This window comes from Polypterus senegalus, chromosome 7 (genome assembly GCF_016835505.1).
Source record: "Polypterus senegalus isolate Bchr_013 chromosome 7, ASM1683550v1, whole genome shotgun sequence".
Lineage (NCBI taxonomy): Eukaryota > Metazoa > Chordata > Cladistia > Polypteriformes > Polypteridae > Polypterus > Polypterus senegalus.
Genome location: NC_053160.1, coordinates 90,776,032 through 90,790,083, shown reverse-complemented (window position 1 = coordinate 90,790,083; position 14,052 = coordinate 90,776,032). Strand labels below are relative to the sequence as shown.

General features: G+C 35.6%; 1 protein-coding gene across 4 annotated transcripts in view; it reads right to left on the bottom strand.

The window, feature by feature from the left end:
• LOC120532711 (casein kinase I) overlaps positions 1 to 14,052 on the bottom strand; it is a 209,957-nt gene that overhangs the window by 25,650 nt on the left and 170,255 nt on the right. For 3 of the 4 annotated variants that reach the window (XM_039759014.1, XM_039759012.1, XM_039759015.1), the window contains exon 11: positions 4,716 to 4,811. The exons of the other annotated variant lie outside the window; for it this stretch is intronic. In XM_039759014.1, coding sequence (XP_039614948.1) covers positions 4,716 to 4,811 — 96 coding nt within the window. The remainder of the gene's footprint in view (positions 1 to 4,715; positions 4,812 to 14,052) is intronic. 4 annotated transcript variants of the gene reach the window in all.

The window sequence follows — 14,052 nt, the reverse complement described above, 5'->3', positions numbered from 1 at the left end:
CCTTTGCCATGAAGCTCAAAATTGAGCTCAGGTGCATCCTCTTTCCCCTGATCATCCTTGAGATGTTTCTGCAGCTTAATTGGAGTCCACCCGTGGTAAATTCAGTTGATTTGACAGGATTTGGAAAGGCTGTGAATACTTATGTACATGTGATTTCTCAGTTTTTTTATTTTTAATAAATTTGCAAAACCTCAAGTAAATGTTTTTCATGTTGTCATCATGGTGTTGTGTGTAGAATTCTGAGGAAAAAAATGAATTGAATCCATTTTGAAATAAGGCTATAACATAACAAAATGTGGAAAAAGTGATGCGCTGTGAATGCTTTCCGGATACACTGTACTTACATGGATATTAAGAGTGTATTCTTACATTTCTGCAAGCTCACTTCTGATTGGATGGATCCTGTGAACAGGATTAGATTTCAAGAATCCCAATAGAGTGCAATTCCACTGCCTGCAATCATCTTCTTCCGTCTGTAGGTATGCAGGTTTATATTTTTCCAAGGGTACTCTGTTAAACCTCCTCAACAGCTTTTGCACAACTATTTAAACAGGATTCCTACCACTAGTTGCATGTGAAAGCCCTTCTAATCTACATTAGGCCTGGATTGTAATCTCCTTAAAAGCTACATTGACTTTTTTTTGTTCAATTACATGTAATTGTTCAATAATTCAATACAGGAGTTTATTAGTTTTCATGGAGCATTGTCACAGTATGAAGGTTAATGCATATGTTTATTCTTTAGTATGTATATTCTGTTTCATAATAGTCATTACCTTCTAAATTATAAACAAGGATAGTTAAGAAAAAACAAAAGATGAATAATAGTATTGACAAAATGTATCCAAACATTTAAGATTAATTATTGATTAAGCTCTTTCAATAATTGTTCTCATTCATACAATTTAAACTTGACTAAGGAAGAAAGAGAACAAAAAGAAGATTATAGGCAAGGATGTACACACACAGCACTTTGGCTGTATAGTCTTCAACACTGCTGTGACACATTTGATGAAGCATAAACAACTGAAAGATCAAAACTGCAAACCTTTTTTCAATTTTTATTAGTGTGGAAAAAGCTTGCACCTACATTCTTCTTTTGCAGATATCACTGCATGTATACTTGACTTACACACATACACACAATTATATGAACAAATAATTTTCCCCTTTTCAGTTTTCTAGTTTTATATAACTATCAATCTAGTATACTTCATCAAATCCTACTTTGAGATATTTAACATAATGATGACAAAAAAACAAATAGTGGATTTGATTTTGTCCTTACAAAAAAAAAAAAAAATCCAGAAAATACAGCATTTTACAAACACAACAACTACTATACTGATTTCATATAGTCTAAGTAAGTGAATGGAGCTGTGCATTTCATTAACTGATAATCAGGAGGTGCTATAATGCTCAACCTATACCTACAAAGCTAAATATTAAAAGAAGATCCCAAATTCATTTCTTTTGCTTCATTTTTTGTGGCAGCATCTACACACTGCTGTTAATATACCACTAAATACGTGATTCAGTACTCATTGAGAATCGGTATTAGCAGTATTAAAATAACACTTAAATGCCAATCATATATATTCCCCAACTGAAGATGTGAATCTTTTTTAATACAGTATATCTCCCAGCACCAACAGTTTGCCAGTCAATTCTGCTCAACTGGACTACTCCTGATTTATCTTGCACATTACAATGGTGAAGCCAATGTCCTATGTTACATAAAAGTTGTGATGGTATGTAAAATGCTGACAAAAGCTGAAAGCTGGAACTTAAGTCCAGTTCAGTTTAACTGAAAATAAGATAATGACAAGGAATAAAAATTTCCCCCCATACCAATATTTTTATTTGCTAAGAAACTAATTCTTCATACTCTTAACTAAACATATTCTTGCCCCGTTTTATTGATCTCTACAGTCTTCTTTCACTACCTCATTTTGTTTGACTACTCTAATCTTTAACTTACTATTAAGCAATAACGAATGATGTCATATAAACAAATAATTTGGCAAAGTACCTGACAGAGCTCTTAATTTTCACCAGCTATATGGATCAAACCCTCATCCACTTATTTTTATGCTCACTTATTGTAACATTTTAAAAATAGTAGTATTAACTGAACTCTTTGTTTAACAAAGGGAGGCACAGCAGCACAGGTCTAGCCACACTATATCCACTTGCCTGGTGCTTCCATGGTATTACAGATTAAGCAGTACAATCAATGTACTACAGCAAGTGGGCTCACGTCCATAAGTGCTGCTTACCAGATCTGTTTTGATTACATAACTGTGCATACTGTGAGGCAAACAATGTCCTCTAAAACATGGATAAATTTTGTCTGCTTGTGTGTAATCTCCCTTTCATAAAATATTGTTTTATGGTATTTAACTATAATCATCATTATACTGTTAGTCCCCAGGTTACGGACATCTGACCTACAAACGATTCTACAGCTGCAACGCATGCACCTCAATAACTGCCGCTCCGTCATCTTTGGCCTGGGGATGCTGCAAGCGGTGGCTGGAGGGGGGCGATTTCGCTGCTCGCACAGTGTAGTGTCCCTCAGGTGGCTCCCGGCGGTCCGTGGTCCATAGTCACCAGGACCACAGCTATTGCTCGTGTGCAGGACCATGGTTCGCTTCCCGCCCACTACGCCACCGCAGCTACTGCTCCTGACTGGACGCAGGCTGGATGGAACGGAGAGGGGTGTTTCACTGCCCGCACAGCACGCATGGCTGGTAATGCTGCAAGGGTGAAAGGGACGGTAGGGGTAGCATTGCTGTGTGCCTTGGATGGCTGCCTGTTAAATTGGAGTTGGGCAATTCACTACCCGCCTTTGGCTGCACCGTGTTCATTCTCAGTGGGCGGACGCTGCCGGCAGCATACTGTAGTGAAGATGAACCCCCTAGTCATTATCAATAGCAAGCCTGCTTGTACTGTTACGCACATAGCAGGAAGTGGTCTCTTGTCAGTACATCAGACGTGTTGACGGGTGACTTCCTGCTGTGATAGCGTGGACAGTGCTGTGCAGAAGAGCTCATCTTAACCTTTGGTCTTCACCCTTCAAGTATGTCTCTGAAAAACAAATCTGATGCAAATGCTAGTGATACAGTAAAGAAGAGAAAAACCATCACCATTGAAAATAAAGTAGAAATAATAAAAAGGTCAGAGAGAGGTGAAACTCCATCATTCATTGGCAGAGCACTTGGTTACAGTCGGTCAACAACAGCATTTATTAAAATAATGTACCTGTTCCGACTTACACACAAATTCAACTTAAGTACAAACCTACAGTCCCTATCTCGTACGTAACCCGGGGACTGCCTGTATTAAAAACAAGAACTGTCAATGGTCCCTTTTACCTCACAACAGATTGTTATGTTTCTACTAATTAAGTAACAATTCTTTCCATTCTTGATCCATTTTATAAACAGTGCACTTTTATTTATTTTTTTGTTTGGAGTAATAAAATGGCCAAAATACAACTGACAGCTGGTAGGGCCAGTATATTTAGCTTAGCCTGCCAAGAGAATTTGAATCTGACTGGTCATGGGTAGGTCAGTAGTCATGTTAAACTCCACTGCAGCAGTGAAAACAAAGTTTTTGAAGGTGATCTGGGAAAGGTTTTCCTTTCCAAGAAGAGTGCAGCAAGCAAAACAATATATCAATGCAGACTGGTGAAGTGGTCTTTAGACCTCTAGTCTCTGTAGTTGGATACTACTACATGTTGTAATTATTTATTTTTAAAACTTGTCTACCTATTATCTTTTCATATGCTCTGCATTTTAAATGAATATCTTAATGAAATGCATTTCGGACTGCAAAAGTCCTTCAAAACAAAACATGAAAAAGATATCACATTGACATTTTATTCCACACTAAATTACAGGTCTTTTTTTTTTTTTTTACTGTTAACAGAAACACCATCACCAGTTTATTTAGCCTACTTAATACTGTCTGTCTTAACCATTTCTGCTTAATAATGTGAAATGAATAACCCTTAGGCTTTTTAAAGTAAAATTATTGCTGTGCTGTTTGTCTTTGGTCTTTTTAAAAAAAATTATCAGCCTCTTTTGCAGGAAAGGAGGAGCAGATTAATTTCTACACTCGGTTTCCTCTCCCTTTTGTTGTAGTCTTCCAAAAAAAGCAACACTGTTTTATGAACACCGCAGATATTCCATTTTGCTAAAATGTACTATCCTAAACCACAATTAGGAATGCAAAATTCAAATCAACACATACCCTTAATTACTTGTACACAAACTTACTCCATATCATAATAAAGAAATTACCAAACGACTATCAAATACAACACAGAATTCCTAAGAAAACAATGTGTTTTACTTAATCCTTTCTAAATACATTCACCTTTATACTTATAAGCTCTCTTTTGAAAATAAGTTATTTTAACAGCTCATCTAGCTGAAATGTACTGCTTTACTTTATGATAATAAAGGAAAGTCTACTGCCTTTCTTTTTTAACTCATTATATAACACAGGAATCAAAAGGAATGTGGATAGAAGTATAAAACCTAGTTGAGAAACACTAGCATACAATCATCTAAGTATTGTGAAAATAAAACCCATAACACACCTCCCTGCCTGTGTGTCTGCTTTACCAGTTCTGGACAAGAAGACAAAAGATAATGGACAAGGGATGCATGGGGATAAAATTGGTCATGCTAAGAAGCAGAAAATACCTGTACCGAGCCACCATGTCTGTCAGCTGCTAGGTGAGCTCTCAACTGTTGGGGATTGGCCTGCTGGGGCTCCCAAGCTGCCCTGTGGTCTGCCGACTGCCCATTTTAATATGCACATAGCATGCATGGGAAAGGAGGAAGAGAAAACCCAAAAAAGCATTAAAACTCATGCTTTGGAGGCAACATATTTCATTTAACAACAATAAACTCAAAAATTATGACAGAAGCACAGAAATTGAAAACAAACAAAAAAAAAAAATCACTAAAACAAAAATCTAGACTTCAAAACTTAAAATGAGGTGACTTAAGATACTTGGTGAACTACCACTGAAAAACTTTATTTTGCATGAACGACCATGCAGGCAATGGTTAAGAATAAACACAAAATAATAGAAACTCTAAATTTTATTACTTTTTACCTTTTCACGTCAATTCCGTTCACATGCATATTTACGAATTCAGGTAAAGTAAAAATCAAAACATCAAGAAATGGTTTTATATCACAAGAGCCTCCTTCTACACATATGCAATTTTTGCTAATTAGTGGCATGAGGGAAATAGTTCTTGTGCAACTGCCATACCAGGTGTTTAGTTTAAATTCTCTCATAAACATTTTGTTTTCACATTTAAAACTGAAGTGCTAGTTAATTTCTGAAAGTTCCATTTTTAAAAGCAGTGGTAACCATCAACATGCAGATAAGAGTGCTTTATTTTATTCTCAAAAGGGTACTATAGCAAATTAGTGAAAGCGTTGAAGGGAAATATACAATATTAATCACTCCACAGGTAGATTCTACAAGGCCACAGAGTAGGACAAAGAAGACACTCCAAGATCTCCAGATAACACAGTTAAGCTGAGAACAAAGTGAAGGTTCCCCATTCAAGCCACCTTGGTTGAATGTCCATTTAAAGAAAATGAATGTAACTATTTCTATTCACGTGCTAAACTACTGAAACAATGAAATAACAAATACAAGTTTTTCATAGTTATGTTTTAAATTTCCTAACCACCACTTATTGAATATTAAGACCCAATCATTTTAAATAAACAACTAAATATAAACAAAACACTTTTGGACATTTCTTAATGAATAGCAAAGAAACAGAAAGCAGAACCCAGTGAAGTGGTCTTTGTAAAACAAAACAAAAAAGATTTTTACAAATTCCTGCAGTAGGACATCAAAAATTCTAGCAGACCATGTAAAAAGTTTTTTTATTTTCTGAACACCAGAATGCACACATCTGGCAAAAGTACTTGTTAACAATAATATTTAATTAGCAATATTAACAGTTAACATGTTCAGTCAGAGTCTAGATTTCAGCATTTACAGCTAAGCTGTGCCCTACAATTTTAGGACCCAATCTTATCTCCCATTTAAGCAACCACAAGTGTATCAGTTATCACTTGCTTTTAAAGACTTTCATCACTTCCTGTTTGAGTTTAAAATTATGTGTCATCTGCAGTTCCTTTCAAGTATCACTTCTCATGAATCAAACCAGTGTTTTATCAAGTACTGTTGGAACCTATTTTTTTTTTTTTTTTGGATCAAACATTTTTCCATATTGTTAACTTTTTTCAGGACATTGCTTTGGTACCACTGTCGATTTTCAATTCTCATTTGATGTTTTCCATCAAAACACAATTTTTGGTTTAGTAGAAAGCCATGCACAATTCGATGGGTGAGGGTTCAAAGGTCAACTAGGAAACATATGCTTGTAGGGGTGAGGAGAACAACTGGGAAACTTTAAAGAAAAATTTTTTGTGACATCAATTTAAAAGCCATTTTTTAGAAAGAGTTTGGGATATGGCCAAAAAGGATGTTAAACCAATCTTGAATAGTGCCTCATAAGAAATACGGCACAAAAATGTCAGTAAAATCCCATTTAACAGTGTTTGTTACAATGAATTATAATAAGTTATAATAAGTTCGTTAAATATATATCGGCAAATTAAATAAACCTTGAGCTATATGAACTAAACAATCCAGATCTAAGAAGAGATGGGCTTGGGATGCAGTATGCTTATGTATAGCATATTCAGTAAAGCTACTTTAAAATACGTATCTTTTCTACTCAATGATCTCTAAAAAAATGAGATAGTAATGGTCACAATGGGCATGTTATAAAACCATTTTTTATGCGTGATTTGGAAGTCACTTTAACTGGTAAATCTAATTGAGATTCCAGTAACATGTAACTCATTTTAGACAGTAACTTTCTTTTCCACTTCAGCATCAAATACACAAAGGTTATGTGACAACAGACTCAGTGTCTTAACATAAAACAAATGTCTGTTGTTTTGTGACAACAGGTGTTCAATACAGGAACAACTTAATAAACAAGTAGACAGAAGGCAGCTGTGCCATATGAATGAGTAACACAGCTCATTGAGCACATGGCATAACATAACAACATTCAGGTTTCACTGCAATTAAATGACTTGTCTTGGACTTATTATGACAAATGTAAATGTCAGTGACAGCTAGAAAGAAATGTTTTCAGTAATGGGTGTTTCATGGCAAGTGTTTTTGAAAGTTTTCAGAGAATCTGATTCAGTGATCAAATTAACTTTGCGTAATAACTGATTTGGAAATAACAAACACACAAATCACTATCAGGGGAGAGACTCTCTGTGGGTTCTGAAAATGTATATCTTATTAAGGAGAATCATGCTTCTTAAGAATAAAGATGATCAAGACTTCTAATGAGAAAAAAAAAAAAGAAATCCAGTCGATTCCTGTTAATCAGACCACATCAGGACGCAATCATTTTGGTCCTAATAACCGGCTGGTCCGATTACACGAACGTGCCCTATACATGTGCAACCAAGATGGGACGTGCTATAAGTAACATATTAAAATGTCATTATGACTTTTATTGTGCTGCACACGCGTATGGCAAATGTACAGCTGCTTATAACTTTGTTTATTGAAAAAGAAATCTACAAATTCTTCAAAACGATCTACACGACACTCAGCATGCAAAGCACAATTAAAAAGGTTACATTACCAAATTCCAGTCAACGTTTGAAGAACTTGTCTGGTGTGATCTGACGCATTCCGTTGACGCACTGCTTTCTCATTCTCTTGCTTTAACAAGCGTAAAATTGTAGTCTTTGCCAAGCCAGTAATTTCAGCCAACCGATGCTGACTAGTGTTTGGTGGTTGTTGCCAAAGTCACATGTATGTTCTATGCTCAAGTGAGGCTGGGCAAAGTGGTTGAAAATATTCTGCACTTTTAACAATTATTAACTAAAAACATTTCTTGTAATAAATTTACTTTTGCGACCTGCATTTAGCAGCTACAAAACAAACTGCACATGTCCAGAAATACAGATATTACACGTTGTTTGATTAAGATACTATTTTCTTTTACACTACCCGGATGTTAACTTGGGGAATAAGAGATAAAAAATGTTTGTGAAATTTACATTTACTTATATATTATCGGTATCTTATTTTACCTTCACTGCATTATTATGAACAATAATAAAATAACCATCACTTTCAATTTAAACCATTAAACAGGATAATAGTATATATACACCAGTATAGGGATGACTGTTTGAGATCTATAAATTTCATGGGCAAGATATTTTAGGCTAGAAATAGTATTTTTAGTATTTTAGGGAATAAATTCACCCTATGCCCGTGAGCTGTTGTAACAGGACTCATTTTAAAATACACACTGATAGGCGAGGAACCAAAGTTCAAAAAGAAAGAAAAAACTATTGTAGCACAAAATATATTGAAGGTGTCATCACCTTCAATCTCACTATTTAATTATAGTTACTGGTATTGCATTAAAATTGCGAATCTACTTTGTTAAAATTTCCATTTTGCTTGGTGTTTCTTTTGGAGGGCAGGTTTTCCGAAAGGCTCTGAAACTACAGTACTGTTACAAATTAAGACCCCTAAAAACAGTTGTATTTTTAATATACAGGGTTATATTACGGATTAACGGATTTAATTACGCAATATATTATTAAGTAAAAGTAATACAAAACTCCAGCCAAGTCACAAGTATTCTACTCACAAACAAGTTTTATTTACTGTTTTACAATTGTTCAATGTGGCCACCACCTGCAGCACGGGCAACATCAATACGATAAGAGAATTCTTCCCAGGCGCGTATCAGCATTTCACGTTCCACTGAAAGTGATGAGGCAGTTTTGGAGCTTATCGATTTTTTTTAAGCATCGTCATGGAATGAGTCACAAAGAATGATTAGTCACGCCATTCTTCCGGCAACATTCAGATGTTTGTTTACCCTAGGAATAGTGTGTCCTCAGCAAAAGGCATTCTGCGTTTTCGACTTCGCAAGAACAAATTCGGTTGTCATGGTGCAGCGTGCTTTTCAAAGGCAATTTGACTTTAATCCGCCCTCTCCTAAAAACATTCAATGGTGGGTTCGACAGTTTCAAGAGAGTGGGTGTCTGTGTAAAGGAAAAAGTTCAGGACAGTAGGAAGGGGGCCCAAGACCTTGCTCTTTGTGCTTGGCCTGCGAGATCTCCAGACTTTACTGTGTGTGATTATTTCTTGTGGGGATATGTAAAAGACAGAGTTTATGTTCCACTGTTACCCACTAACCTCGATAAGCTTAAAAATCGAATAACAGCAGCGATGCAGTCAGTGGAACGTGATATGCTGATACGCACCTGGGAGAAATTCTCTTATCGCACTGATGTTGCCCGTGCTGCAGGTGGTGGCCACATGGAACACTTGTAAGACAGGAAATAAAACATGTTTGTGAGTAGAATACTTGTGACTTGGCTGGTGTTTTGTATTACTTTTCCTTAATAAAATATTGCGTAATGAAATCGGTTCATTCTTTTTGAATAACCCTGTATATAAACATTGTCAATAGCTTTCATCAGCCTCACCTAGTATGAAAAGAAATAAACAAATAAAAAAATTCAAAGATTACCTTTTGGAACTGCTCAAATCAATATAATTCAACACAAACGCAGTTTTACTACTACTGACAGAATAAAAAATTGGTACCCTTGCTTAATCACTTCCATAGCTGGTTACATTTTGCATTACATAAGTAAATCAGACAGCATCTTTAAGGGGAACATCTTTACATAAATGAGTGATAAAACATAATTTCAAAGTCAACAGAAGATACAAAATTAAACTTGGAAGGTCTTTACACTAGTGTTAGTGAATATGTACATAATTTACATACTATCTTGAAAATTTCACATTATTCTAGTACTCAGATTATTTTATGCTCCCAAACCCTACTTTTCCAGGTAAGAAATATATGTTTTTAATTTACAGGATGTGCAAAACTTAATTAATGGATTTATGTCCAGAACTGAGTACCGCAATGATTAATTTGCAAATGTTTTATGTTGCTCCTTTTGCTGCATAAAGATAATTAAAAGTGCTGTCACAACAGTAATACATTTGAAGACTGGTTTCCAGTCTTCAAAATGTTCTTTACAACTAAGCCTTCAATTTATATGGCCTCCTTTAACATAAAGATACATTTTGATAACAAAACACAAGGTTACTTAAAATTCCAAGGACAGGTAAGTCTACTACTGCATGCAGAACCTTATATAGAACCATATAGAACCTTGGGAAAAGTCTCACAAATAAAATGTGCAAACGTAACACAGTAACCAAGGAGAGATTCAAATCCAGGTCCACTGCGCTACTGTTTCATGATATGACATGCTTTACTTGTGCTTTCACAATTTAACTATACATTAAACCTTTAACTAAATAAAAGTTTACTTAAAGGTTGTTGGTCTGGTGAAAAGTAAAAGTTACTGCCTGAGGATATTTATTTATTGATGCATGAGAATAAAGCTAATTATGGGTTTTTTTTTGTTTTTTTAAATAAAGATATCGTAACACTGATAAATAATTGTTCAGTCAAAATTGAAAAGTGAATAGAGTCTGAGGCAGAGGCAGTAGTCAAGAACTAATACGTTTTTGCCCATCTTTACCACATGTAGCTTAGGAAGACAAGCATTCAGTTGCAGATGGAGTTATGGAGTTAACAAGCTGAAATCTCTAAGTAATAAGATAAGCTTTGGTAAAGCATTGTCAAGACATTGAAATAATCAATTAACAGCAATCCAACTATTTTAAGTATTTTTAAATTAGTAATGCTGCGTATTATTAAGTGAAAACTGATTTGCTGATTAATTATGGAGAAGTTAGGCTAGGAACACAACAAGCATAGGTAAGCAATGTGCAGTGAAATTTACTGTACTGAACTTTATTCAATGATCTATCCCAAAATTTATAATGAAGGCCACAGCAGACAGCTTTTTGGTTTTTTTTTATTGAAACTTTCGTTACAAGAAGGTTTGCTAGACTCAATGGCATTATAAGCAGCCTATATGTGCCAGCCTTTCCATTTGAAATATGGAGGCTGCTGCATATATCACAGGTATAACCCAGTTTCTGAAACACTGTGTGAAATGTAAACAAACAGCATGCAATAATATGCAAAACATTTAAAACCATACTTAACTGAAAATAGGAAAAAAAGACAACATATCAAATGCTGAAACTGAAAAATGATAATGATTTATGAAAAATACATGCTTATTTTTGAATAGAATTTGACCCCAGCAACATGTTTCAAAAAAGTTGGGAAGGGGCAACAAATTACTGAACAAGTTGTGTAAAGCTATTTAAAAAAAAAAAAAAAGTTAATTGGTAACAGGTCAGGAACATGATTGGGTATAAAAAGAGCATCCTAGAGAAGTAGGAACTCTCAGAAGAAAAGATGGGGAGGGGATCATTGCTCTGTGAAAGACTGCACAGGCAAATAGTGCAATGATTTAAGGATAATGCTGCTCAATGTAAAAATGGAAAGAATTTGGTAATCTCCTCAACTACAGTAAATAATATCATTATGGGATTCAAAGAATCCAGAAAAATCTCTGTATGCTAGAGACAAGGCTGAAAACCAGTATTGAATGGCCATATCTTAGGACCCTTGGGCAGCACTGAATTATAAACAGACAACAGTTGTGTAGTGGAAATCACTGCATTAGCAAAGGAACACTACCAAAAACCACTGTCTGTGGTCATTATATAAATAAATGCAAGGTAAAACTCTACCAGGCAAAGAAGAAACCATATATAAACATGATCCTGAAACTCCACTGACCCAAGTTTATTTAAAATTGACAGAGGGTAAGTGTAAAACTGTGGTCTAACAAATCAAAATTGGAAATTCTTTTTGGAAATCATGGACATCACATTCTATAGACTAGAGAGGAGAGGGACCATCCAGCTTATTATCAGCACACAGTTCAAAAGCCAGCATCTGTAATGGTACGAGGGTGCATTAGTGCACATTGCATTAATGCTGAATGATGTATAAAAGTTTTGGGGCAATATACAGTTGTGCTTGAAAGTTTGTGAACCCTTTAGAAGTTTCTGTATTTCTGCATAAATATGACCTAAAACATCATCAGATTTTCACTCAAGTCCTAAAAATAGATAAAGAGAAACCAGTTAAACAAATGAGACAAAATTATTATACTTATTTATTAAGGAAAATGATTGATATTACATATTTGTGAGTGGCAAAAGTATGTGAACCTTGGCTTTAAGTATCTGCTGTGACCCCCTTTGCAGCAATAACTGCAACGAAATGTTTCCGGTGACTTTTGATCATTCCTGCACACCGGCTTGGAGGAATTTTAGCCCATTCCTCTGAACAGAACAGTTTCAACTCTGGGATGATGGTGGGTTTCCTCACATTAACTGCTCACTTCAGGTCCTTCCACAACATTTTGATTAGATTAAGGTCAGGACTTTGACTTGGCCATTCCAAAACATTAACTTTATTCTTCTTTAACCATTCTTTGGTAGAACGACTTGTGTGCTTAGGGTCGTTGTCTTGCTGCATGACCCACCTTCTCTTGAGATTCAGTTCATGGACAGATGTCCTGACATTTTCCTTTAGAATTCTCTGATATAATTCAGAATTCATTCTTCCATCAATGAAGGCAAGCCATCCTGGCCCAGATGCAGCAAAACAGGCCCAAACCATGATACTACCACCACCATGTTTCACAGATGGGATAAGGTTCTTATGCTGGAATACAGTGTTTTCCTTTCTCCAAACATAATGCTTTTCATTCAAACCAAAAAGTTCTATTTTGGTCTCATCCGTCCACAAAACATTCTTCCAATAGCCTTCTGGTTTGTCCATGTGATCTTTAGCAAACTGCAGACAAGCAGCAATGTTTTTTTTGGAGTGCAGTGGCTTTTGCACACAATTGTTGTTCAGTGTTCTCCTGATGGTGGACTCATGAACATGAACATTAGCAAATGTGAAAGAGGCCTTCAGTTGCTTAGAAGTGACCCTGGGATTCTTAGTGACCTCGCCGACTATTACACGCCTTGCTCTTGGAGTGATATTTGTTGGTCAACCATTCCTGGGGAGAGTAACAATGGTCTTGAATTTCCTCCATTTGTACATAATCTGTCTGACTGTGGATTGGTGGGAGTCCAAACTCTTTAGAGATTTCCTTTTCCAGCCTGATGAGCATCAACAACTCTTTTTCTGAGGTCCTCAGAAATCTCCTTTGTTCGTGCCATGATACACTTCCACAAACATGTGTTGTGAAAAGCAGACTTTGATAGATCCCTGTTCTTCAAATACAGGGTGCCCACTCACACCTGATGTCATCCCATTGACTAAAAACACCTGACTCTAATTTCACTTCAAACTAACTGCTAATCCTAGAGTGTCACATACTTTTGCCACTCACAAATATGTAATATTCGACCATTTTCCTCAATAAATAAATGACCAAGTATAATATTTTTGTCTCATTTGCCTAACTGGTTTCTCTTTATCTACTTTTAGGACTTGAGTGAAAATCTGATGATGGTATAGGTCATATTTATGCAGAAATATAGAAAATTCTAAAGGGTTCACAAACGTTCAAGCACAACTGTATACTACCATCCAGACCATGTCTTTTTCAGGGGACACCTTGTTGTTTCCGGGAAGACAATGCCATACTGCATTCTGCATAGTTTAAAAGAAAAAAAAAAAACAAAGTCCAGGTGCTATTGCTGGCCTGTCTGCAGTCCAGACCTGTCACCCATTAAAAACATTTTGCACAAAAATATGAAAATAAAAACAATTCACCGCTGAAGTTTCACAAACAGCCAATGAAAAACATTGAAGTACTGAATTTGTAACTTAATGATCAACAAACGAGGAGAGAGATGGATCTTCAAATCCTGTCTGGCTCTGTTTAAATGCACTCAGACTGTAAAGAAGCAAATTAACCATAAGTGGTTTATTTAGCAATATTTTAGTGAAAATAAACGTTTGCCACACA